Raw genomic sequence first — 22,597 nt, 5'->3', positions numbered from 1 at the left:
TGCCACCACATTCGGGCGAGACCCCATGCAGTGATCGATCCGCCCGGGGGCGGGGTAACGCCCGCGATATTAGAGTTCGCTCGCTAACGCATCACCGCGCAGTTTGTGGAATCCACTGCACAGTCCTATCACTGTCCGTCAGATGACGGGTTGCTCCACCGACGTCCACTTTCTTGGCTGAAGTGTTGCATGAGAGTTCTATCAAGGGTCCCCGTAGACGACGTCGCAAAAGAACGCACATGCGGTTGTGCAGAGAAGCGAAGCACCGAATTTTTTCTGCGCTGCGTGCGGGGAGAGCCGGGTGCCCGCAGGTTGAAAGCAACGACCTAGAAAGGCCCTGATCGAGATCGATCGCCAAGGCTAAAGAATTATAAGGCCGCGGGGAGGTACCGATTGGGAAGGCAGGTTCTCCGGGGCACGGCCAGCGCACCATCAACGGCCTTCGGACTTGTGACCGCGGACAGCTGGTGGCTGAGGCTGAGCTGTTGGCGCGTAAGCGATGCTGAACTACTGCCAGCGTTCGAGGGTCCGTGTTGGCGCCACAATCATGGCCCAACCTGATAGAGAATTCCTCGTTGTTAGCTTCAGCGGATTAGCGCAACCGTCAACAGCCATACCGTAGAAAAACCATGGGGTAGCATGGGGTGCGCTCGGAACCCGTACGGGCCGGGGCTGGAGCACCGAGGAAGGCGGAAACCCCGTCAGCGAGGCGCAAGCGAGGACCGACGTTCGTACCGTCGGGCGCCTCCGAAGATCCGGGAGGAACATGTTCTATACTGAACGCCTTTGAATTTGGCGTGGGCTGCAATTTGTGGCACACTCATGATCATTGGCCTTCCACACGCCCATCGGCGGTAACGTTGAAGGGAGGCCGAGCGGTCATCGATCCATTTCTCCGGGAGCAGCACCCGCTACCTGTATTTCCTCGTGACTCGTGGACGCGAGTACCCCGGTTGTGAATGCGGTGGGTGTCGAAGGACGGGCGTCCATGCTGTTTCTTTGTTGGAAAGGGAACCACACCGAGCGCGACGTAAGTCCACCTGCGCAATGATTGTTTTTGTAGTCGACTGATCAATGGAGCGTTGACCTGTGGACGGTGTCGTACATCAGCATCGGTATTGCGGACGTAGACAGGGCAGAGTGGTGAGCGTAGACAGGGCAGAGTGGTGAGCCCCGGTCAGAAGGGCCATGACCTTGCTTGGCAGCTTCTGCACGGGCGCAGATGCCGGCAGGTATTGAAAGGCCGTATGCGCATCACGGTGCGGGAAATGGAAGAACGCCTGAGCGGAGACCTGTGCCCTAGAGGACGTGGTGAATGCTGCAGTAGTGCCTTTCAGCGGCTAGTAACCCGCGTAACGTTAGCTGCGTAGCGCATGACGATACTGGCATGCTTCTCGATACGATCCCACGTCGCTGCACCGCACATTGACCGTCCGTACGTCGGCGAACGCAGCAATGCGCGCCTTGGGCTACAAAGTTTGAATCCAAGTGGGGTAGCTTACGGCACGGCCGGATGGATGCAAAGCAGGGTGACGCACCAGTATTCCACGGACCCTTAGGGAAGCGTCCTGCGCTGCAGGCGGTGGGCAGGGCTGCCAACTGGATCCCTGGATCTTGGGAACATCCGCTATTCGGCACCGGCGCGATTTAGAGACAACTCCCCGGTCGAGATGTGGCATAGGTACAGGCGCAGGCAAACCGGGGCACGAAGTCAAACAGGCCGACCTGCCCGTCCGTAACGGCAACGGAGAGCTCCAGTAGGTGCTGTGCTCTGTTGATAGCAGACGGACGTCGATGTTGGGATGTGGGGGATTGCGCGGAGGCCGCGTGAAAGCGTACGTTGCACTAGGTGCGGAAGTGAGTTTCACGATATAAGGTCATAATTGACCTGACGATGATATAGCGAGGCATTCGGGAGTTGCGTATGCTGCTCCAAAGGATGCGTGCCGCAACGGTGTGGCTCTGCAGCACACTCTTCCGGGGAAGGTTCCGGGATGGTAGCCAGGACTGGCTCATCCCGCTGTTATCACATGGTGGTCGTTTCTGCGGCGGCCACATACGATTCTGTGTCGATGCCGCCCAGTGCCTCTTGCACAAGCTTTGCTGTAAACTTCACAGTTCTTGTGAGAGGCAAACGTCAGTTCTTAGATGCAAGCATGGCCTCCGCTTCCGATACTGGACAACTTACTGTGACGTTCAAGGCATATATAGCGCCCCGACACGTCGGCGATCCACAGCGGTACCGGGGGGGATATACATAGACGGCGCTCATCCTTTGTGCGGGACGCACAGACCAGACCTGTGAATGACGCCCAGGGGTTCTTGACAAGCTTCGTTTGACCTTCAAAATATCTGCAGTAGAAGAGCGTCAATTATTGATTGCAGACGTCACCTCCAAGTCGAGGCCGTGTACTTTACTGAGACGTACTGCACTGTCCACAAGCTGTATCGCGACGGGGAATATGTCGGGCTGCTTGGGAGGTACTTACGGCGACTTGGTAGTGCCACCTAGTGGAAGAGCAGTTTTCATCAACGCGCTCCCGCGAGTACGGCATTAATGGGGTGACCACGAATGGACTGTCCCGCCATCATCATGTGGCGGTTGGAACTTGTCAACGAGAACCCACGCCGGCAACGCGGCGACACAGACGACTCGCATCGTACACGCCTGCAATAGCTGTGAACGTTGCCCACGGCTTCTTGCACAAGCTCTGCAGCAGTTATAATTATTCCTGTGATGAAAGCTTGTTTGAGTAAGTTCTTGAATGCGTGCGTCAATTCGACCGATGATACAAGGCAACTTACTACGACGTGCCGCGCATATATTACATTCTAAAGACGAGCGCGGATGCTGTCCACAAGCCGTTTCGCGGAATCTTCCTCCAAGTAATTACGAGACTCGAACTCTAGTTGATGCATCTCCTTCTGCGTGAGCGGCTGTGTGACGTGATCGCTTTTCTCTGCGGTCTCGCTCGATCCGGGCTTCGGCGCAGGTATGATATGGTAGTGTACCTGCAGATAGATGTGATGAGGAGCGCGGAGGACAGGTGTTACGGAGGTGGCGTACGTGATTCACAGCCTGTGCGTATTCCTGATTGCACACGACGTTCAGGGCCGTGTTTTCGACCGCTGGCGGCGGCGTCAGTAAATGCGCCTCCCGAACAGTACCACTGCGCGTCGCGGCACAGTATACAAGACACCGCGCCGTAGTGCTGCGTAGCCGCCTCCCACAGGAACTACGACCGCCTAGAAACACCGACACAGCGAGTCCACACCAGCCCCGTTCGGCTGTCCCGCACGTTTGCGACGTAACAACACGCAGCAGGGGTCTGGATATCCGGTGCCGGCATGCAGCGGGACCGACGTCGGATGGAGCTCGAACGCACCTGTTGCAATGGCCCGCGCAACTCTAGAGACCACCTTGCCGCACTCCGCGGCGAACTCGTCAGGCAGCTCAGAGACGCGCGGGATGTGCACCTTTGGGATCACCAGGGCGTGGCCGGCGCGTAGAGGCATGATGTCTTCAGGGCCGTGTGTATACGCCGGGCGCCGCCGACGCGGCAGTCGCTGTTGTGAGCTCAACGAGCTAGCCAAGCCTGGAGAGCCTAAAAGTAACCTAGAATTGCGACGACCCTGTCGTTCTCATACAGCTTGTATGCGGGTGCCTCGCCGCGTATAATCTTGCAGAAGACGCAGCCCGCGTCGGTGCTAGCCCATTGAGGCGGGAGTGTACGTTTCTCGTGTGCTTTGATGATGAAGGAGGTCATTATATCACGACGCGAAGGACGCGATGATGGCGGAGGTGGACAGAGGTGGACGCGAAGAGGATGGCGGCGATAGCCTCGAGGCAACCCCGCAAACGGCGCGCGCCGCGGCCAGGGCCGCTAGCGCCGAATGTCAGCGCGGCTCGCGTGCGCGCCCTCCCGCGCGCGCCCTGCCGGCGATGGTCAAGGCAACCCCTGAGCCGCGTTTTCTTTACTCCTGCCACCTCTTCAGGCCCACCTCCCACCGCGTGCTCTGGGCTGCCTTCGCGCCCCACTCCACCATTGTCCAGAACTTCGAGGTCGTCAAGATCTCGTCGCCAAAGTGTTGCGCGACATATTCTCCAAACACTCAAAAGGGATGTCAAGGGGTGACCGCGATGCGGCCTCCGGCATCCTCAAGGGCTCCATGCGGGACAATTACACCGAACATGGTGTGGACGAGGTGAGCTCAGGTACACGTTCGCGATCCACTCGCGATACTGAACATGGCGAAGTACTACAAGAAAGTTGGCGCGACATACCGTAATCCCCACTTCCCTGGAGTGAAGAACTGCCTTTTCCTCTGGCTCAACAGGCACGTCCGCCCTCGCGTGTCGTTAATGTCCGTCAACTCACCAACCCCGCGATGATTCTTCCAGGTGGTGGAAGATGCGGCAGCCGCATCTCGAGGAAAAGAAGTTCTTCGTGTTCGACCTGGCATGCGGTTCGTCCGCCCCATTGCTCTCTACTGCATATCATGCTGATATAGCTTGAAGGGAGGTAAACCTTTCACGTTCCTCCTCCCTCTAGTAGCGCGCCGTCTTAACGTTCGCCTGCACCCAGCGGAGAAGTCACCGTCGCGCTCCTCGAGTGGTGGCAAGCCGGGCGCGAGGCTCACAAGAATCGCGAGCAGCAAGGTGACGATGTCGACTCGGACGCGGAGCGCCATGCGCGCCGGGCGCGCCCCAACTCTGCTGCGAAAGCGCGGATCCCGCCGCCCATCGCGCCCGACATGCCCGTCCCTGTCATTCTTGCCGCCGATCCCGTACGTATTCCCTCCCGCGCCTACCTCTGCCCCCGCGGGCTGCCACTGACACTGATGGGCAATCATCTAGTATACGGCGCAGGCGTTCCACACGCGCACAACACTGTACGCGCACCCGCTGTCCTTCCGGGATATCGCGGAGGGCAAACTCCCCGAAATCGCGTCAAAGCCAATCGGGGCGCCGAAGAGCAACAACCACTCCTCGCAGTCACCTTCGCCCGAGAGCTCCTTGCGCGGACACACGCCGCTCAAGATAGAGGGCCCGATTATTGAGATGGTGGTGTGCTCGTTCGCGCTGCATCTCGTGGAGAAGCCATCGGAGCTGTTCGCGTTGTTATGGGAGCTCAGGTGCGTCGTGTTCAGTTTTTAAAATGACCGCTCGCTCACGCTGCGTACGGTGACGCAGCACGAAGGCGCGTTGGCTTGTTATCTTGGCCCCACACAAACGACCCGAGGTGCGTTTATTTCCTTTCCGCAGCGCCGCCGTACTTAACATAGTCTCGGCTAGATCAAAGACGGGTGGGGTTGGTGTAAGTGGGATGTTGAATCTTGGTCAGAATGCAGGATGGGAGATCCAATAGGGGAGCTCCTCGAAGATAGGTTCGTACAGATACAACATTCCACCGGGGTGATCAGTGCTGACGTTCGTTGCAGAGTGCATTGTCGCGTGTTTCGCAGTCTGAATACCTGATCCAGGGATAATAGATGGTAATGTGGGTCTTAGCGGGCATATGTATATAGCGCCTCGGGTAGGCCTTGCAATCGTACGGCTCCTTGGAACGGAGGACTCATAATCGACCGTGCACGGCACACATGCCGCCGTAGAGCACAATCTAGTAGATTATCCGTACCAACTACGAGCTAGCAGGCCTACCACACCGACGACGGCGGTGACCGCGGCACCCACAGTCGCAGCAAGCAGCAGCTCATGCTCAGGCTTCGTAAATAAAGGTATTCGCCCGCTCTCCGAAACTGACGGCACGGCTACCAGGGTGTCCTGAGTGGATCCCAGTGTCGCAAGCTCCGCGTTCGACACCTGCGTCGTCAAATGCACCGTCTCCAGCACGAGCTTAAGCAGCTTCCCCTGTTCCTCCAACCGCTCCGCGAGCGCGCCCGTCCTGCGCTCAAACGCATCCGCCGTCGCCGCGCTCATCTCCTCCACCTTGCGCTCGAACGTCTGCGCGAGCCGGCGGCGCTTCCACGGCTCGACGAGCACGATCGCGAGCACGAACACGGCCATGTTGAGCGCGAGCGCGGCGAGCGAGCCGTACGTCGACGCGCTGCGGATCTTGTCCGACCACGCCTGCTCCTCGTGGTAGCGGTTCAGGATCACGCGCATGAGCTCGCTGAACTCGCGCTCGACCGCGTCCTCCGCCGTCGCCGCGGCCGCCTTCGCGCGCGCCTCGTCGTGCTCGCGCGCGTGGTCCTCGCGCACGAGCGTCGTGAACCGCCCCACGTCCTCGTCCGTCCAGTGCGACTTGCGCTGCAGCAGGTCGTTCACCTCGCGCTGCGACTTCGCGCGCTCGCGCACCGCGCGGTCGTAGTCCTCCTTCGCCGTCCGCGCCGCCTCGCGCGCCTCGTGGATCTTCGCCTCTGAACGGTGGGTGGGGTCAGTACCGTTCACCACCCAGGATGCCGTGTGCATGGTGCTTGAGACGAGAACGTACCTTGCTGCACAACCCGCCGCTTCAGCGCCTCGATCTCCTCGTACCCCGTCACCCGGTTCAATTCGCTCCCCAGCTGTGCGAACGTCCGCGCGACCTGGCGCGTGAAGCCGTCCCCGCGGTCGCGCATGCGACCTAGCGTTTCGTGTGATAGCTCTTTGAACTGGGCCCTGATCAGTGCGAGCTTGTCCGCGTTCGTCTCGCTCGATCCATGCTCGGAGGAAGACTCGGAGGAAGACGGGTGCTGCGTCCCCTGCGGCGGCGTTTGCGATGCGGACAACGGCTCTTCCGGCGGCGGTGGAGGAAGAGTAGTGTCGGATGCCTGTGGTGTCGGTTCCTTGTGCTTGTCTGGAGGTGGGATAGGTGTAGTAGATAGATAGCGTGGTCTATGAGCTGCGGCGGGAGGACGGGCTGCACGCCATGCTGACGCGGGGTTGCTGGAAGCTGGTGTTGTCCGTAAAGCTAGTTGTCTTCTACACGCTCCGCGATACATCGCCGCGGGCGAGGCACAAGCAAGAGAGAGATCGTGGACGCGGCCGCGGGCGGACAGCTATGTGGTGGCGGTCAAGAGAGACGTACTTCGGCATCCCGACTGTGGGCGCGCAGATAGATCTCGCGCTCACTCGGGCACACTCGCTTAGATTGAGACCACGGTGTACCGTATGATTGCGCATACACACCCACATCGAATTCATGCAAGACGATAAATATTATGTACGTGCCTCACACGCCAAAACCCAAGGGGTGAACGTATACTACATCTATTCCGCGATGTACACAGCCCGAGCCAAGCTTTAATCTAATGCCAGAGAGCTCGACGAACATCCATAGAGTATGAGAGTATAGCGGAAACAGATCTGAGAGGGGGGACCACACAGCAAAAACAGACAAACAGACCCGCGGAGCGCCTAGCTCCAGACATCCGTCAAGAACCTGCTCCGCTCCTTGAGCAGCTTCACCTCCGCCGCGCCCTCGACCTCCGCGCTCCCGCCCTTCGCCTCGCCGAGCACGCGGCACAGCGTCTCCTCGACCGCCTTGCTCATGTTGCGCGCGTCACCGCAGATGTACACGTACCCCTTCCCGTTCAGGATCGCGTCCGCGACCGTCTCGCGGTCCTCCCACAGCAGGTCCTGCACGTAGATCTTGCTCCCGTCTGGGCGGAACGTCTCGCGCGAGAACGCGCACCGCAGCGTGAACTTCCCGTGCAGCTCCTCCGCGTACGCCGGCCACTCGTCCTTGTACAGGAAGTCCGATGTCGATGAGCGGCAGCCGTAGTAGAGACGGATGCTGCCCCAGTCCGCCAAACCCTCGGGACCGTTCTTCTCGATCGTGCGGCGCGCCATCGCGACACGCTCCTGGACGAATCCGCGGAAAGGTGCGACACCCTGATAACAATGATTTAGCGATCAAATTGGTACGAGCTGAATTCACATAAACTCACGGTACCGGGGCCAACCATGATGACAGGGCTCTTCGGGTTCGTAGGCAACCGGAAGGTCGAGCGACGGACATGAATAGGGACCTTATAGATAGTTTCCTGCTTGTATGCGCCACGGGGGCCCTCGATCGCGTACTTCGGGTACTTGACCTTGGCGGGCTCGTCTGCGGTGTCGATCATGGGCGCCTCAACACCCTCCGCGGCGAACTTGAGGTTAAGCAGGAAGTTAGAGCCGACACCGTACACCCAGCGCGCCTTAACCTGGTGGTTCTCGACGGACTCGTACTTGAGCACGACGCAAGTGACGTGGATAGAGTGAGGGTGGAGCTTCGGGCTGGACGAGATCGAGTAGTACCGCGGCTGGAGACGGGGGATAGATGAAACGATGATGTCAAATGGTATCTTCCAAGAAGTGGTATTCTCCGGAGTGGGCACTCCGTGGAGGTCGTTGCTCGCAGCGAGCTGGAGCACCTCGCCGAGCTTCAGGCAACCGTTGTGGACAACAGTGTTGTACTCCTCCTTGTTCGTGTTCAGGTTCTTCAGGAACGCCTCCGCCTCAGGCGTGGGGGCGAACTTGGAGAGGACGCCAAGGATCTGACGACCAGCGACAGCGCTGATATCGATGTAGTGGCGAAGAACCGTGACGTAGGTGGTCGGGACGGGGAAAGGAACCTTGGCGAGTGCCGGGTCGAGGGATTCGATGTTGATGACAGCGTCCTTCTTGCCGTGGAGACCCAGGGCACACAGCAGACGCTCAACCTCAACTTCTGCGTTCGAAGGCCAGACACCGACGTGATCGCCATGCTGGTAAGTGATGCCAGAGTTCTCGGTGTTGAGTTCGACGTGAATGCAGTTGCGGTCGGATCCCTCCGCGAAGAGCTCGCGGGCGACAGTGATCGGGGCGGGGTACGGGTTCTTCGCGTCGTGAATGCCCTTCGACCGAGTGAGAGCACGGGCGGACAGCTCGCCTAATAGAGTTCAATAATTCAGTAAAACAAGCGAACAGTCCAATGACCGCGTATACGTACCGAGGTAGACCTTCTCCTGGGGGTGTTCAGAAACTTCCGTGACGGCGAAGTCGGGGGAGTCTCCACCCTGGCCTTCCTCGACGCCCATGACGCGACCGAACTCCTCCCACATGCCGTCCTTCCACTCGAGGTAGTCCTCTTCCATGCTCTTGTCGTCATCACCCTCGCCGCGCTCACCGATGCGAATACCACCCATCTTCGCGAGGTCCGAGTCCACGTTCCGGCCGATAAGGTTGTAGTGCTCATAAGTCTTGTTCCCGAGACCGAATATGACGTACTTCAGGCCCGGAAGCTTGTGCTCGCCGTTCGAGAACTCGAAGCTGTCGTCGGAGAGGTTCTGGCAAAGCGTCACCGCGTTATCCGTGGGCTCGCCCTCGCCGTACGTGGCCATGACGAAGAACACGCAGGAGTCCTCCGGGAGCTGGTCGAGGTTCTCAAAGTCGTACTCCTCGGGGTCACACACGAGCGACGCGAGGCCGAACTTCTGCTTGGCCTCCTTCGCGAGACGGATGGCGTACTCCTCCGCGGTACCGGTCTGCGAGCCGTAGAAGATGACGATGCGTTTTTTCTGCCGCCACGTTGCACATTAGCTGTCCCGTCCGGGATGACATTGCCAGCGAAACGATGTACTCACGCCTTCCTTCATCTTTGCGACAAAGTCGCGCGGGTTGCCTCCACCATTGCTGGCCTTTGACGAGGATACCGGGACGGACTTGGGCTTGGAGGCAGCAAACAGCTGGTCACGGAAGAGATACGCGGCCGCGAGGACCACGCCGAGGGCGAGGACGATAATGTCGGAGGACGAGGCGATCGCCATGGCCGACAACTTGCGAGCCTGCTGGGACGCCGGGGGGAGAAAAGGGGGAGAAAAGGAGAAAAAAGAAAGAGAGAGAGAGGGGGACGACGCCGCGCTGGAGGTCGTCGTTTAAGCTGAGCGGGAGAGAGCGGACGATCAAGACAGAGAGACGCGGCGCCGTTATATCTCGCGCTTCTGATCGCGCCAAAAAAGGGCAATCAGGCCATTGCATTGACCGGCTATGCTTACCTCAGCGCCAACTTCCCGAGCGCCACGGTGCCCTCATCGCGCACGGCGGCGTACAGCTGGGCCTCCTATGAACCTTCGCTTTCCTTACTGCGCCTCCCGGTGTTTCATTTCATCGCCTCGTGCTACGTGTAGAAACTCTCGACAGGAGCAGCTCCGCTCCGACTACATCTGACCTCTCGGACGCCGCGGCCGAAGCCGTCTGCAGACGTATCTCGTCTACAGTCAACCCGAATGAGTACTCGTGGCCCGCTGCCGGCTACACCTGCAGCTCCTTCTCACGGCGCTGCGAATGCGCAGACAACGCCCCGGAAATCGCGATGACCTTCGCCCCCTCGCCCGGAGTTCTCGGAATCGCCCATTTTACCGGGACTCAGCAGCGTTACGAAGCGAGCATCCACGGCGCGGGCCCCCAACTGCTTCGCGCGCCCGCGTCCCCCACGCCATGTGTAGCTGCGGGCCTGCAGCGCTCGCCAGCTGCCCCATCTGCTGTGCCTGCACGCTATCCCCGCCCAGCTCGTATCCGAACCACGTCTGGGCAAGGCGAGCCCACTCGTGGACGGCTGAAGCGCTACCACCGCGTTAACGTCAATATTAGCTACGATCGTGTGCGCGATGTACGTATCCAACACTCACTCGCTATGGGCAGCCGCAATGTGCACCACGTCGGCCGCAAGCTGGCCCCGCTCGCTCCAGTAGCCTTCTTCCTCGCCAAGGTTCCATATAGAGATCGCCACGGCGGCTGCTTCGCTGCCATTCAGCCGGCCGTGCTGCCAGCCGGAAAATTGTGCATAGAGTTCGGACATGGCGCCCAAACGCTGGTCGGAGCGCGCTACGAGGTCATCGGACGGGGCGCGACATGCGGCGCACCGACAGTCGAAGCCGTAATGGTCCAGGAGGAATTGTCTGCCACGGGTGCCGCTTCTCAGCGGGCGTATTCTGGGAGCGAGAGCGGACGGCGGCGTACCTGCGGACGTGCTGGGGGCGCTTCGTGTCCGTATAGGTCGTAAGCAATTCCTGTCCGTCCGACACATCAGACATATACACAAAGTGCGCATGCAATCAGCGATTCAGCCCCACCTGTCCTTCCTTGATCGGCTTCAGCGCGTGCACAACCAGGACGCCCTCGTAGTCGCGCCAGGCGTATACCACGTTGAACGCGTGCGAGCAGCCATGGTTCAGGCGGGCCATCCGCGGAAATATCCCCGTCGATTCGCCCGCTGATACGGCATTGTTCTGGAAGATTGCGAGAGCAAGTTCCTCGTTATATCTTGCAGTGCCTTTCTGTACGCCTTCTGGGAAGTGAGAGTAGGAGAGGTTATAGAATGACGCCCTCTGCGTAGGCGAGAGGGGTGCTAGAGCTGCAAGAAGGATAGCACCGGGAGAGGAGGTAGACACTGGGACAGATGACTACATGTGAGCCTGCGTGCATATATGCTCTGCCTGCACAATCGGGCACACACCTTTATTTGGGACCAGGAATAATGGCTTCTCGCGAATTATAAGGTCCCCTTGCTATATGCTGTCAGTATCGCCGAAATACGCGTATCATAGCGCTACTGGGCTTACCGAAATGTCTCGAGAGGCCACTACACCCATGCCCCGCCCCGGGAGCGCCATAACCTTCACCGGCGCAGTGTACGCGTCTTCCTCAGGGATTGCGTTAGGGCTTGGCTCAGTGTCCCAGAGTAGTGTGTTGTAGTAGAGGTACACTCCCCCGGCCAGCAGGAGGAAATATGCTACTTTCACGAGCCTCCATAGAGGTGTCGGTTCTGTTAGGAAACGGGAGGTTAGAACGGCGCGGTGGCGGTTTGGCACTGACCTGAGCCCAGGTAAACAACTGTGCCGCGAGCTGCAAGGACGTTTCGCAAATTCGTCTGGATAGTTCACGAGCATTGTCCAATTTCCCGGGCTCTGGTCGGTACCCACCTCTCGGTACTGCCAATGCAAACGAACGAGACAACTTACTGGCGCCGTCCACAACATCTGCCCTGGAGTTTGGTGCCTTCGTCGGGCCTTCCTGTTCGGTCTTGGGGGGTACCTGCCGCCGCCGGGCTTGTTTAGAGCCCATCTGCTTACCGTGTCCTGGCGTATATTGATGCCACTCTCGGTAGTCGGAATATGGTGCCCAAGGATGTGATTGTTTCGTGCGGAGACTTCAGGTGCAGGATGAGAGTGAATGAGAGATGACTGCAAGCTAGTCGCGACACGGACGCGTTCCCCGCAGGTTGACCGCGCGCTACCCCGCGGATGTACACCGAGGTGACCGAAGGCGGGAGCGCCCGAACGTGATCGCGAGACACTACTCGGGCTTTGCCGAACGACGTAGCGCGTACTGATCTCGTCGCAAATCTCTGTGCAATGCCTTCGAGTTGCAGAATATCTGACTGAGCTTTTTCACGCGCGAGGCCTTAAATTAATCTGCCAGGCAGTCGTCAACGGATTCCACACCACCAAAACATACAAAACAGGCTCACCTGCACGATGGACGACGAGGCATTCTGGAGCAGCGACCCGAAGGTGCTGCAGGACTCGGAGTGGTCCAAGATCTCCAACGAGTTCACGAACGTGAGCCGCACCCTCACACCTACAATGATGCCATCCGCTGAAAATCCACATACAGGCGGGCTACCGTGAAGGTATCACAGCCGGCAAGGAGTCCGCGCTGCAGCAGGGCTTCGACGACGGCTTCGCACACACCGGCGCACCCCTCGGGCGCGAGCTGGGCATCCTCCGCGGCCTCTGTTCCGCCCTCATCGCCCTCCTCTCGCGCCCCCAACCCACCGACACAGCGCAGGCAGCCCTAGCAGAGACGCGCGACATCGCCGCACAGCTCGCAAACGTGCGCTTCTCAGACATCGTCCCGCCCGACCTCGAGGCCCTCGCGCACGCGCGGGAGCACCTGGACGCCAAGATGTCGGAGGCAGAAGCAGACAAAGACAGCGACGGGGAGGACCTGGCGGACCCCGCGAGCCTGAATGAGGAGCTGAAGGGGAAGAGGGAGATGGAGGGCCTGGAGGACCTCATGGCGCAGATGAGTGCGGGAGGCGGGTCCGCAGCAGCGCAAGCGAGGCCGAAGGCTGCAGATATCGCTCAGCTGAAGGGGCGCCTTTTGGCGGTCGCTGAAGCTTCCGGATTGAGACCGCAATGGAGTTGATCCTGTGGGTGAACACATACGGGAACTGCGCGGTGATCGGTGTCCTCCCGCTCGCGCTTTACGGAGTGCCGCGAAATTCCAGTATGCTCATTGCTCGGTTGGATTTCTACGATTCACTGACGATGATACAGGAAACGGCTACCTGTTAAACTGCGGTACGATTGCGAACACAATAATGAGGTCCACCGGGGATCGAAGGACGCACTCCGAGGAACCGCTGCTGGTTCGTCTGTACCCCCTTCAGTGATTCTCACATATCTAACCATTCGTAGGCTTCGTGGACCGATTCCAGTCCCTCCTTCGAGATACAAGCAGCACCAGCTAGCCCTAGCAACGCTCCAAGAGGAAGACAGTGGCTATGAACGAGTATTGGCCAGCCGGGGGAGGGGGAGGTCTCATCACGCACGAGTTGTCGGATTTGATACGCATTCACGCAATATTCAAATGCTCTATCAAACTACGGCGAACATCCTCGCTCAGACCTTTGCCAATGAGCACCAGCTTCCCCGTGTCCGGCAGCCCGAGCTCCTCATCCTCCTTCTCGACCCGCACAATCTCGTACAAATTCCGGACGCCCTGCAGGACGTGTACTCCCCCATCGTCCGTGACGAAGATCCCTTTGCACCGCAAGACATCCAAGGCGTCCGGTCCTCCTGTCGATCGATTTGGTAGCTGCTTCTCCCATAGTACGTTCAGGATCCACTCGTCGAGCTTGTCCAGCTGCGCCGCGGTGAGCGTCGGGAGCTCGACCTGCAGACTCGAGATTCCACGAAGCTCGTAATGCGTCGGCGCCTTCGCGTGATCGTGCGCATGGTTGTGGTCATGGTCATGATCATGTCCGTGCCCATCGTCGCACCCCACGGCCTTCTTGCGCGATCCGGCGAGCAGCTGGCGCGCGGCGTACGCGTCAACGCCCATAAGCAGCCCGAGGTCGATTTCGCCGCGTATAGTGCGGTGTATCGCGGCTGCGGGGTTGACGCCGCGAATGACCGCCTCCGTCGCGTCCGCTTCTGCAGCGGGCACGAGGTCAACCTTGTTGAGCAGGATGACATCCGCTGCTGCAATTTGCCTGCGGCGGGGCTGTCAGCAAGTGTATGCGTGAGTCAGAGGGCGGTCGGGCGCACCGCAGGCTCTCCCCGATGCCGTCAGCGGCGTGGTCTTCTTCCATTTGCTGCAGGGCCATGTGAGATACAATATACGTATCTGTGAGAAGGCTACTTACTTGTCGGCCGAAGACAGCGTCAACCACGCAGAGGACGCCGTCAAGGTGTATTTCGCGCCCGAGTCCCTCGGAGAACTCCTCGTTCTGCCAGAACATGGAGGCAATCGGCCCTGATTGTGCGCGTTATTGTAAGTTTATGCGTCTGAGCATGTTAAAATTAGAACACGGACCAGGATCAGCAAGGCCGGTCGTCTCTAGCAGGATGTGGTCGAATGCACCCTTGCGCTGCATGAGCTTCTCAATGGCAGCCGCGCCCGAGTCCTTGATGCTGCAGCACAAACATCCGTTCGCGAGTTCGAGGAACTCTTCTGATTGTTTCTCCGGGTCGTCTGGGGAAGAAACGTTGATGGTTTTCGCTGCGTACATGACATCATCCAAGTTAGAATAGCACAACGCTAAACACGCCGGGCACTTACCTTCGATGTCCTGTCTCACACTCCACGTTCAGCGGGGCGTGTGGTGCACACGAGGGTGGAATGTCCTCACGGCAGTGTCCCCGAACTCGTTCATGATGACTGCGATCCGATAGCCATGCCGTTCCGTGAGTATGCGCCTGCGCGCAATCACCTTTGTATCAGAACACTCTGTATTCGTTCAGAACGCAAAGTGACGCACCGGACCAATGTGGATTTTCCTGCACCAAGAAAGCCACAAATAATGGTCAATGGGACCGTACGCGACTGCGCTCCGCTCGAAGGTCCTTCGCTCTGTGCAGTAGTGTCCAGGAGTTCTCTGAGGTGCCATTCTGCCTCCTCAGCGTATGCGCTTTTCAAAAGCCATAACCGAATGAACATACGGAATATCGAAGTCGTCGTCTGCCATGATGGTAAGCTGAGGAAAGTTTATGGCAGGAAGCAAGATGGTCGGGCGGACCAATGACGCCAGTACTTCTAAAGTGCTTTGCGGGCCCGATCTTTGCCCGATCCGAGACCGGCGCCCAAACGCTCGTTGTGCTTATTCCATAACCGACGCTGTTGTGTCCCTGGCTTACCGTGTTCACCTCTCTACTCTTCCCTCCCACCGTGCTCTCTGGCCCCCTCTCGCTCTCGTATACACCATGGAGACTCAGAACGTACCACCTGAAGAGCTACGGGAGCTGATCCAAGGACCCTCCGATGTGGAATGGACGTGCGTACCTGGCGCCGCCGTCAGCCACCCCCACCAACAATCTCATAACACCCCGCGTCTCTCTGTAGGTACGAAATGCGCCGCCAATGCCAGGAGATCCTGCCGCGTCTCTACCTCGGCCCTCTGCAAGCGTCGAAGTCGCTAGACACGCTACTCTCACTGGGAATCACGCATGTGTACGTCCCGCCCCTCCTTCCCCGTGTTTCCGCGGTGGTGTTGACACAACAGCGCCTCTTGCCTTGTTCACGATGCGTAGCGTGTGCATACGCGACGCGAAGGAGGCGTTCTCCGTGCGGCCACGCTTCGCGGATCGGTTCCAGTACATGGTGCTGGACGTGCAGGACAACGAGGAGCAGAACCTCATCCGCCTCTTTCCCCAGTAAGTCTCGCGTTTCCACCCCTTCTCCCTACGCGCAGGGGACCTCAAACTCAACATCTGTGATGTGCAACGCGTGCAGGGCCAAGCAGTTCATAGACACGGCGATCTCGCAGGGTGGATGCGTCCTCGTGCATTGTAACGGTGCGCGTCATGATGGGACTGCTCATGTGCGCAGCGCTTACTGATCGCCCTTGTCTACCAGGTGGGATCAGCTTGTCGCCTGCATTTGTCGTCATGTACGTTATGCAGCACCATGGACTATCATGGGAGGACGCTTTGCACCTTGTGCAGAATCGACGGTATTGCATCTCGCCGAACGGCGGGTTCTTGACTCAGATCAAGGTGCGCATAGAGTTCGTTGTACGCACATACTGCGCTAACAGTCTGAGCAGGAATACGAGTCGATCTACAAGGCCACGGCTGCTGTCGCGTCGTACCCGCAGCAGCGCGAGACCAATGTTCGCAGAAAACGGTCCGATGAAGATGACGAGGAGGCGCAGAGGTGCGTCCACAAGTGATCGAAGAAGAGCCCACGCATCTACTGACTGTACCCGTACGTTTAGGGATGGCGAACGGTCCAAACGCGCACTAATGGATGACGACGATGACGAAGACGCCATGCAGACGTGACGGCCGCCCTCCTTTGGATATCTGCGCACTCTCCCTCCTCTCCTTGCTTTTGCCATATCTTACCGCTGCTTGCCATAATCATCGTTGCATCACTATGTCGTATCGTGCTTTCTGTACTGCCGCTTTTACTGAATGGGTTTGCTCGCTTTGCGGGCACATTGCCACCCTGCTTTTTTGGCCCTTCCAAGTTGCACAGCGATGCCCGGTAAAGCCTCCTTGTCCGTGTAACACCTTTGCGGTTCCCTTGGGACTGGAGTTCAAACTTCTGACTTCTCCCGTCCCGTTAGCCACTCAGACTGGCTCTGCGTCCGCGACGGCCGGGCCGGAGCCGACACAAAAGCTGTGCCAATTATGCGCAACGCGGTTAGGTTAAGGTTTGTGCCACGTTTGGGCGCGTTCCAGTGTCCACGTATTCTCCGAGTTTCCGAGAATCATCAAAGTCCGCCATCCTCTTGCCAGCTTGCTTGCACCTAATTTATTATATTCACTCTCTTGCTCTGCTCTCTGTCATCCAACGTCTCTCATAGCCGGGCTGCCCTAGACTGGCCCAGCACCCACGATGTCGTACCTCAGGTAGCATTTAGCGAGGCACAGATCACAGTGATCGAGACTCACGTCCGGGTGTAGGCTGGTAATATGCGTGGTCGGAGTCTACTCTATGTTCTTGGTGAGTTGTCTATATTATCACCTCAAATGCACAAGCTAACTCACAGTAGTTGTGGGCTATTGCCCAAGAACGACGTACGTGACTACAGCTGCGCAGGAAGCGGCTCGCTCACAACCTACCCAGTGTCCGTTCCGTTCCAATCAATAGACGGGGCTTCCGCCGACAAGTTTCACTCCCCCCTATTCCTGGGAACTTGTCAGAGTTTCCTTAGCTGTGTCGCTGCTCTACTATACATCTTCCTACGCCGAAAGTCCGGGCAAACGCTAGCGCATACTCTCGGTCTCGCGGAAGACACCAAGTCCGCACCGAACGGGACTACCAACGGCTCCGCCAACGGGACCACCAACGGCCCTGCGAAAACAAACGGAAATGCCACACATACCCACACACAAGATACCTCTTCGCGCAACAAGTCCCTCCTGCTCCGCTACTTCCAATGCGCCGTCTTCATCACGTCCGCCGCGCCCTTCGGGTTCGCCGCGCTCTCCTACATCACCTATCCTGCCATGGTGCTCGGCAAGTCCTGCAAACTCGTCCCCGTCATGCTCATGAACGTCGTCCTTTACCGCCGCAAGTTCGCTGCGCACAAGTACCTCGTCGTCGCGATGGTCACGCTCGGGATCACCATGTTCATGGGCTTCGGCAAGGAGAAGCCGTCGAAGGCGTCCAAGAACGCCGACCTCTCCGCATACACGCAGTTCATCGGCCTCACGTACCTCCTCATCAACTTGCTCATCGACGGCGCGACAAACTCAACGCAGGACGAGATTTTCACGCGTTACCGGGTTACCGGCCAGCAGATGATGTTCTGGATTAACCTGTTCTGCACTGGGCTTACGTCCGTTATCTCGGTCCTGCCTCTGCCTTACATCCCGGTGCTCCACCCCTCCACCTCTGGGACCGAACTGCAGGGCGCGCTCGAGTTCATCCGCACTCACCCGTCCGTGGTCGTGCCGCTCGCGCAGTTTGCTCTCACGGGCGCGCTCGGCCAGCTGTTCATCTTCGAGACCCTGCAACATTTCGGCTCGTTGACCTTGGTGTACGTCTTACGGTTTTGTTCCTTCAATACAACTATAGATCGCTGACCACCGCACAGCACGATTACGTTGACGCGGAAACTGTTCACTATGCTGCTTTCCGTCATCGTCTACAACCATAAGCTCACCCCCGGACAATGGTTCGGCACGGGCGTCGTGTTCGCCGGTATTTCGGTGGAGGCATGGGTCAAGCGCAAAGGTGAGGGTAACAAGGATAGTCGTGATAGCCATCGTGCTCAAAGTCGACTTCGCAGACGTCCACGCGAAACGCGTGATGCAGGAGAAGGAGAAGGCGAAGATCAAGACGCTCTGAGGATCTTAGAGAGGGGTCAAAACCTTCACGCCCACGGACGATTGTACCATACGGATTTAATAGAGGCCGCATACAACGTTTCATACGAGATTTCCACTAACGATACGGATACTATCAACGACAACAGCGATCATACAACATCCCCCTACATCACTACACCTACCCCATGTTGGTGATCACCGTGATGCCAGGGCCCTGGGTGTGCGAGCCCGGCTTCCCATTGGCGTTATGCACGAACTCCCCGTGCGCCGTCGTGGCTCCCGTTTGCGCTGCATATAAGGTGTAAGCACCGCACTGTGTTTGAGACACATGGTATCAACACTCACCAACAGTAGGACTGCGGGTCGGCGAGTGCGGGACAGGCGACCGACCACCCGTGCGCGTGCGCGAAACCGCGCGGCGCCCATTAAACGCAGGAGACGCGCTGCGGCCGCCGATACGACTCGCAGGGGACATCGCTGCCGCGCGCCCTGCGCCCGTGCCGTACCTACGGAGCTCAAACAACAGGTCGCCGTCGTCGTTGAACACTGGGCTCGCGAGGGAGTACGGCGCGGCGGGCGGGCAGCAGTACTCCCACGCGCCCTCGAACGCGCGGATCTCCTGCACGAGCTCGTCGAGCGCGACCTTCTCGGGGAACGCCTCGCGGAGCATGTCCATCGGGTTGCGGAACTTGGCCGCGCTGCCGTCGGTGAACTCTGCCTTCGCGAAGACGGGGTCGTGTGAGCCGAGTGTGGTGACCTTGATGCCGGTCCCGGCCGTCTGCACGGTGACGTTCGTGGACCAGCTCACGGACGAGGTCGCGCTGCAGGCTAGGTGAGCCACGTTCCTACGTGCGGAGACAGCTCAGGGAACGCACGTGTATGACTTGGAGTTCATAGTCTGGAGCGCGAGGCTTAGCTCGACCTTTCCACTGACCTTGATGTGCAGCGCGCCCTGCTTGACAGCGGTAGGCAGCTCGACAAAGTTTCTCGTGATGCCTGCGAAGCCGTCAGTGTTTTACCGACACGACAGCCAGAGGGGAGCACTCACAAGACATGCCCTGAGTCGCGTTCATCATGTCCCCGCTCCCCGCCATCTTGTACCGCCACTCCTCACAGTGCTCCCACATGTACCTCAAGCATCCGTCCCCGCCCGCCGGCTGCAGCTCCCACTTCGACGGCCGGTCCTTGCGCTGCTCGTGGCCCGCCCAAGTCCTGAGGCTCACCCCATAAAAGCCGCGCAACGGGTCGAGCATGAGCGGAATGAGCGTCGTGTGCGCGTTCACGCCCGACAGCAGCGCGAGCAGGCGCTCCTCGAGGAACACACGGCGCGCGATGCTCAGCGTGCCGTGCGAGAACCCGCGGTTTGCGTGCACCACCCAGCCCGTCGACCACTCGAGATGCGCCGCAGGCAGCGGCCTGTAGCCCGTCGTGCCGAGCACGACGACGATGGGTTCCTGCCCGGGCGTGACGTGCGCCCAGTTGTGGCGCGCGACCTCGACGCGGGAGTAGACGTGGAAGGCGACGCTCGTGAGCGCGTAGGAGGGCAGCGACAGGCCCGCGGTCTTCCAGATGGGGATGCTCGAGAGGACGTTCATGCCCTCCTTGCAGAGGGCGGGGAAGTAGTGCTGGGTAAGGTACCACACCACAGCCTGCAGCTTGAGAATGGCTCCGCGGCTGTCTTCGACGTCCGTCCTGAGATCACTGTAGGTGGAATATTCGTGAATATACTCCGCGTCTATATACATGTGATGAGCGATGAACGAAATGGCAGAGACGGAGCACTCACTCCGTAAGTTGAGGTAGATGTGGTTGAGCTCGCGGTCCGGATGGTTTGCGTGTCTCTCATACGACATCGTCTTCATGAACGCTGTAGAAGACGCGCCTTCCAGCTCCTCGTGCGTGCACATCTTCAGCTCGACCTCGAACGCCATGCGCCAATCTCTGAACTCGTACGCGGCACTCCTGGGGTACATATCGTTAAGCTGACCATCGTTGCACAGATGCATTGCCATGCAACTCACTCGCTGGAGGGCGCCCAGTCACGGAGCGCCCTGAGGTTTCCGTTCGTCAGGTGCACCCAGACGATCGCCCGGTTGTTGCTCAGCAGGGTGAGTGAGAGCGCCTTGAAGGTGCACGAAAAGAACTGCTCGTACGCCCAGGTGTGGAACAACACCGCCGACGCGCTCGCCCACAGTGCCGAGAACTGCGCGTTGATAGACCCCTGGGAGATAGCGACGACCTGGTCGAAGCCGTACATCTTCGCCCGCTGGATGGTCTCGCGCGAAGTAACGCCGCTCGGGTCGCCGAGCTCGAGACTCCACCAGCTGCCCTCCGTGTCGTCGGACGACTCGAACCTGTGCTTCTTGATGCTCTCCCAGCGAGCATCGTGTTCGTAGAGGACGTGGTAGCCCGCGCCATGGAGGATTCCAAGATATTCTTCAGCGAAGAATGCGATGATGAGCTCGCGATATTCGAGCGCTTCCTCGTCGTTCTCGTTGAACTCGGGGTACGCAGAGAGCGTGTGGTGATAGCGTCCGTCTTCGGAAGTATGTGAGTACGGGCTCCAACTCAAGATGATGGATGTATACGTACTGGTTAAATCGAACATGATCCTCACAACGTTGTCGTAGATTCCCGTTCCTTGAAGCACATTGACGACCATTGCCACTTTCCACTTCGTGAAGGTCCGTACTGGCGCCCTATATATACCCAAGGAGATATGGTGAGCGTCCATAAGTATATCGCAGTCGTAAGCGGTTCGAAACGCTCACAAGGTGAAATCGTCGTCGTCAAAGAACTCAGCTTCGTCGATGTCAAATGTTATCACAACTTCCCTCGAGCAGAGGATGTTCACATGGGGGGCGCCGAACTTGATGTGGAAAAAGTCGCCTCCCTCCTTGCGGCTGAACTCGGCCAAGCAGCGCGGCCTCCAGTCCGTGGTGCTGCTCGCGACGCCGCCGTACGCCAACATCGCTGACTTGAGCCAGAGCGAGGACATGTGCGCGTTGATATGCTCCACCGTCACGCCGTAGATCGTCGCCAGCCACTCGTATTGTGCGGATATAGCCATGAGCGAGAAGGAAACCTCCATCGGGGCCACGTCCTGGCCGAAATGGGGAAGGGAGAATAGGACATGGTTGCCGGCGCTGTACAAGAGGTCCAGATACTGGTTGAGATAGCGAAGGAGGGAGTCACGACCACTGGTCTGCTCCGGCTCAATGGACGACACGGTGGCGTCTGTTGACGGTGGATACATGTTATTGAGGTGCTGGTCTGGAGAAAACACAACTTACTCTTCAGATCAAGGATCACAAGCTCGATGACACTCCCGCTGTCACCAATCTTCGTGTCGTTGCCGACGATGCGTCTGGTCTCAAACCCAACACGGTACGTGACGCAAAGGCCAGATTGGAGTTGAACAACTTCCCTGCGTCGATCCGGTGCACCGTCAGTACCCGCCGCATGCTGTTGAGGGATGGGCGCACTTACCCTTTGCCCGCCTTGAAGGTGTCTAGGACGACATGTCCCTTCTCCACGGTGAGGTGTAGCAGTACGTCGTGGTCGCAAACAAACCGGAGTTCAGGCGCCTTGAAGCATGCATGGAATAGGGAATCGGTTTCGGAAGGCATGTATGACGCGGCCCCTGGTCGCTGGGCTGTGAACTCCGCCAATGCGTTGTATTGCCCTAGGAGGTACCAAGAGCCGGAGATGTTATCATGCCAAAGTCGGCCTAGACCCAGAACGACGTACTGTTGTCTTCACCGCGAGCCTGAGGATGGGTTTCCAGACATTTCACCGCGTTTTCGTGAAGGACCGCGAGTTGCGCGTTCAGATAGCGAACCGCATGGGGAGCGCCGTTCTCGTCGGAGCACATCGAGTCGTTGGGCGATTGTTGTGATAGATATATGGGAGAAAAGACGATAGAGAGTCGAGCGGGACTCAAGCAAGATCTCTGTTGTCATCCCGGGGTGGTTCTGACCGGGTTGATATACCCTCCGAGAAGGTAGTCGTCTTCGACCACGCTGCCCTTGGGGAGGGTGGATCAGCAGACGCATATTGAAGACCTCTGTAAGCTGCCGGAGGAGATGTCATGGTGCCGTCCATCGGATTGCGGATATTGACA

The 22,597-nt window shown here is 58.7% G+C and overlaps 8 protein-coding genes across 8 annotated transcripts; 3 read left to right on the top strand and 5 right to left on the bottom strand.

Annotated features, from left to right (window-relative positions):
* Positions 1-2,805: 2,805 nt before the first annotated feature.
* Positions 2,806-3,767, bottom strand: TRAVEDRAFT_147676 (HIT-like protein; the record flags this gene model as incomplete). The annotated part of the gene is made up of 4 exons (XM_008039691.1): positions 2,806-3,012; positions 3,068-3,129; positions 3,387-3,521; positions 3,617-3,767. 4 exons carry the CDS (start codon positions 3,765-3,767, stop codon positions 2,833-2,835), a joined length of 528 nt encoding a protein of 175 aa, XP_008037882.1. The 3' UTR covers positions 2,806-2,832.
* A 242-nt stretch (positions 3,768-4,009) lies between these two features.
* On the top strand, positions 4,010-6,840 carry TRAVEDRAFT_147673 (uncharacterized protein). Its single transcript, XM_008039690.1, has 9 exons — positions 4,010-4,206; positions 4,259-4,338; positions 4,403-4,471; positions 4,587-4,788; positions 4,859-5,136; positions 5,195-5,243; positions 5,297-5,388; positions 5,443-6,381; positions 6,456-6,840. The coding sequence occupies exons 1-8, from the start codon at positions 4,123-4,125 to the stop codon at positions 5,477-5,479; spliced, it is 891 nt and encodes a 296-aa protein (XP_008037881.1). The 5' UTR covers positions 4,010-4,122; the 3' UTR covers positions 5,480-6,381; positions 6,456-6,840.
* A 304-nt stretch (positions 6,841-7,144) lies between these two features.
* TRAVEDRAFT_147668 (cytochrome P450 oxidoreductase) lies at positions 7,145-9,849 on the bottom strand. Its single transcript, XM_008039689.1, has 4 exons — positions 9,553-9,849; positions 8,919-9,486; positions 7,894-8,858; positions 7,145-7,837 (listed from the first exon to the last, which is right to left on the bottom strand). The coding sequence occupies exons 1-4, from the start codon at positions 9,733-9,735 to the stop codon at positions 7,361-7,363; spliced, it is 2,193 nt and encodes a 730-aa protein (XP_008037880.1). The 5' UTR covers positions 9,736-9,849; the 3' UTR covers positions 7,145-7,360.
* A 474-nt stretch (positions 9,850-10,323) lies between these two features.
* TRAVEDRAFT_121744 (uncharacterized protein) lies at positions 10,324-11,580 on the bottom strand (the record flags this gene model as incomplete). The annotated part of the gene is made up of 6 exons (XM_008039688.1): positions 10,324-10,531; positions 10,597-10,866; positions 10,928-10,977; positions 11,041-11,370; positions 11,437-11,475; positions 11,530-11,580. 6 exons carry the CDS (start codon positions 11,578-11,580, stop codon positions 10,324-10,326), a joined length of 948 nt encoding a protein of 315 aa, XP_008037879.1.
* Positions 11,581-12,710: 1,130 nt separating this feature from the next.
* TRAVEDRAFT_71608 (cobW-domain-containing protein) lies at positions 12,711-15,161 on the bottom strand (the record flags this gene model as incomplete). Its single annotated transcript, XM_008039687.1, has 10 exons — positions 12,711-13,198; positions 13,249-13,340; positions 13,390-14,186; positions 14,242-14,288; positions 14,340-14,449; positions 14,510-14,695; positions 14,756-14,765; positions 14,826-14,892; positions 14,955-15,071; positions 15,136-15,161. 8 exons carry the CDS (start codon positions 15,159-15,161, stop codon positions 13,547-13,549), a joined length of 1,203 nt encoding a protein of 400 aa, XP_008037878.1. The 3' UTR covers positions 12,711-13,198; positions 13,249-13,340; positions 13,390-13,546.
* Positions 15,162-15,360: 199 nt separating this feature from the next.
* On the top strand, positions 15,361-16,650 carry TRAVEDRAFT_71607 (phosphatases II). Its single transcript, XM_008039686.1, has 7 exons — positions 15,361-15,467; positions 15,536-15,643; positions 15,724-15,846; positions 15,926-15,987; positions 16,049-16,188; positions 16,239-16,348; positions 16,410-16,650. Exons 1-7 carry the CDS (start codon positions 15,397-15,399, stop codon positions 16,474-16,476), a joined length of 681 nt encoding a protein of 226 aa, XP_008037877.1. The 5' UTR covers positions 15,361-15,396; the 3' UTR covers positions 16,477-16,650.
* A 356-nt stretch (positions 16,651-17,006) lies between these two features.
* TRAVEDRAFT_147656 (UDP-galactose transporter) lies at positions 17,007-18,629 on the top strand. Its single transcript, XM_008039685.1, has 6 exons — positions 17,007-17,049; positions 17,104-17,143; positions 17,193-17,217; positions 17,267-18,182; positions 18,240-18,379; positions 18,435-18,629. Exons 1-6 carry the CDS (start codon positions 17,036-17,038, stop codon positions 18,491-18,493), a joined length of 1,194 nt encoding a protein of 397 aa, XP_008037876.1. The 5' UTR covers positions 17,007-17,035; the 3' UTR covers positions 18,494-18,629.
* A 179-nt stretch (positions 18,630-18,808) lies between these two features.
* TRAVEDRAFT_121066 (uncharacterized protein) lies at positions 18,809-22,348 on the bottom strand (the record flags this gene model as incomplete). The annotated part of the gene is made up of 10 exons (XM_008039684.1): positions 18,809-19,295; positions 19,350-19,470; positions 19,523-20,209; positions 20,261-20,433; positions 20,496-21,012; positions 21,067-21,173; positions 21,246-21,711; positions 21,768-21,901; positions 21,964-22,159; positions 22,225-22,348. 10 exons carry the CDS (start codon positions 22,346-22,348, stop codon positions 18,809-18,811), a joined length of 3,012 nt encoding a protein of 1,003 aa, XP_008037875.1.
* Between the last annotated feature and the right edge of the window lie 249 nt (positions 22,349-22,597).

This window comes from Trametes versicolor, assembly GCF_000271585.1.
Source record: "Trametes versicolor FP-101664 SS1 unplaced genomic scaffold TRAVEscaffold_5, whole genome shotgun sequence".
NCBI classification, from domain to species: Eukaryota; Fungi; Basidiomycota; class Agaricomycetes; order Polyporales; family Polyporaceae; genus Trametes; species Trametes versicolor.
Note: the sequence above shows the minus strand (reverse complement) of the source record. Positions and strands in the feature narration are given on the sequence as shown.

Bases quoted from the DNA above. Each gene is read 5' to 3' on its own strand.
- TRAVEDRAFT_147673 (XM_008039690.1), top strand. From the start codon at position 4,123: ATGTCAAGGGGTGACCGCGATGCGGCCTCCGGCATCCTCAAGGGCTCC. The intron at 4,339-4,402 runs GCACGTCCGCCC...TGATTCTTCCAG, and splicing joins CTTTTCCTCTGGCTCAACAG to GTGGTGGAAGATGCGGCAGC. The intron at 5,389-5,442 runs GTTCGTACAGAT...CGTTCGTTGCAG, and splicing joins GGGGAGCTCCTCGAAGATAG to AGTGCATTGTCGCGTGTTTC.
- TRAVEDRAFT_147668 (XM_008039689.1), bottom strand. From the start codon at position 9,735: ATGGCGATCGCCTCGTCCTCCGACATTATCGTCCTCGCCCTCGGCGTG. The intron at 9,487-9,552 runs GTGAGTACATCG...ACGTGGCGGCAG, and splicing joins TCGCAAAGATGAAGGAAGGC to AAAAAACGCATCGTCATCTT. The intron at 7,838-7,893 runs GTGAGTTTATGT...CATTGTTATCAG, and splicing joins TCATGGTTGGCCCCGGTACC to GGTGTCGCACCTTTCCGCGG.
- TRAVEDRAFT_71607 (XM_008039686.1), top strand. From the start codon at position 15,397: ATGGAGACTCAGAACGTACCACCTGAAGAGCTACGGGAGCTGATCCAA. The intron at 16,189-16,238 runs GTGCGCATAGAG...CAGTCTGAGCAG, and splicing joins GGTTCTTGACTCAGATCAAG to GAATACGAGTCGATCTACAA. The intron at 16,349-16,409 runs GTGCGTCCACAA...CCGTACGTTTAG, and splicing joins GATGACGAGGAGGCGCAGAG to GGATGGCGAACGGTCCAAAC.
- TRAVEDRAFT_147656 (XM_008039685.1), top strand. The intron at 18,183-18,239 runs GTACGTCTTACG...ACCACCGCACAG, and splicing joins TTCGGCTCGTTGACCTTGGT to CACGATTACGTTGACGCGGA. The intron at 18,380-18,434 runs GTGAGGGTAACA...TCGACTTCGCAG, and splicing joins GGCATGGGTCAAGCGCAAAG to ACGTCCACGCGAAACGCGTG.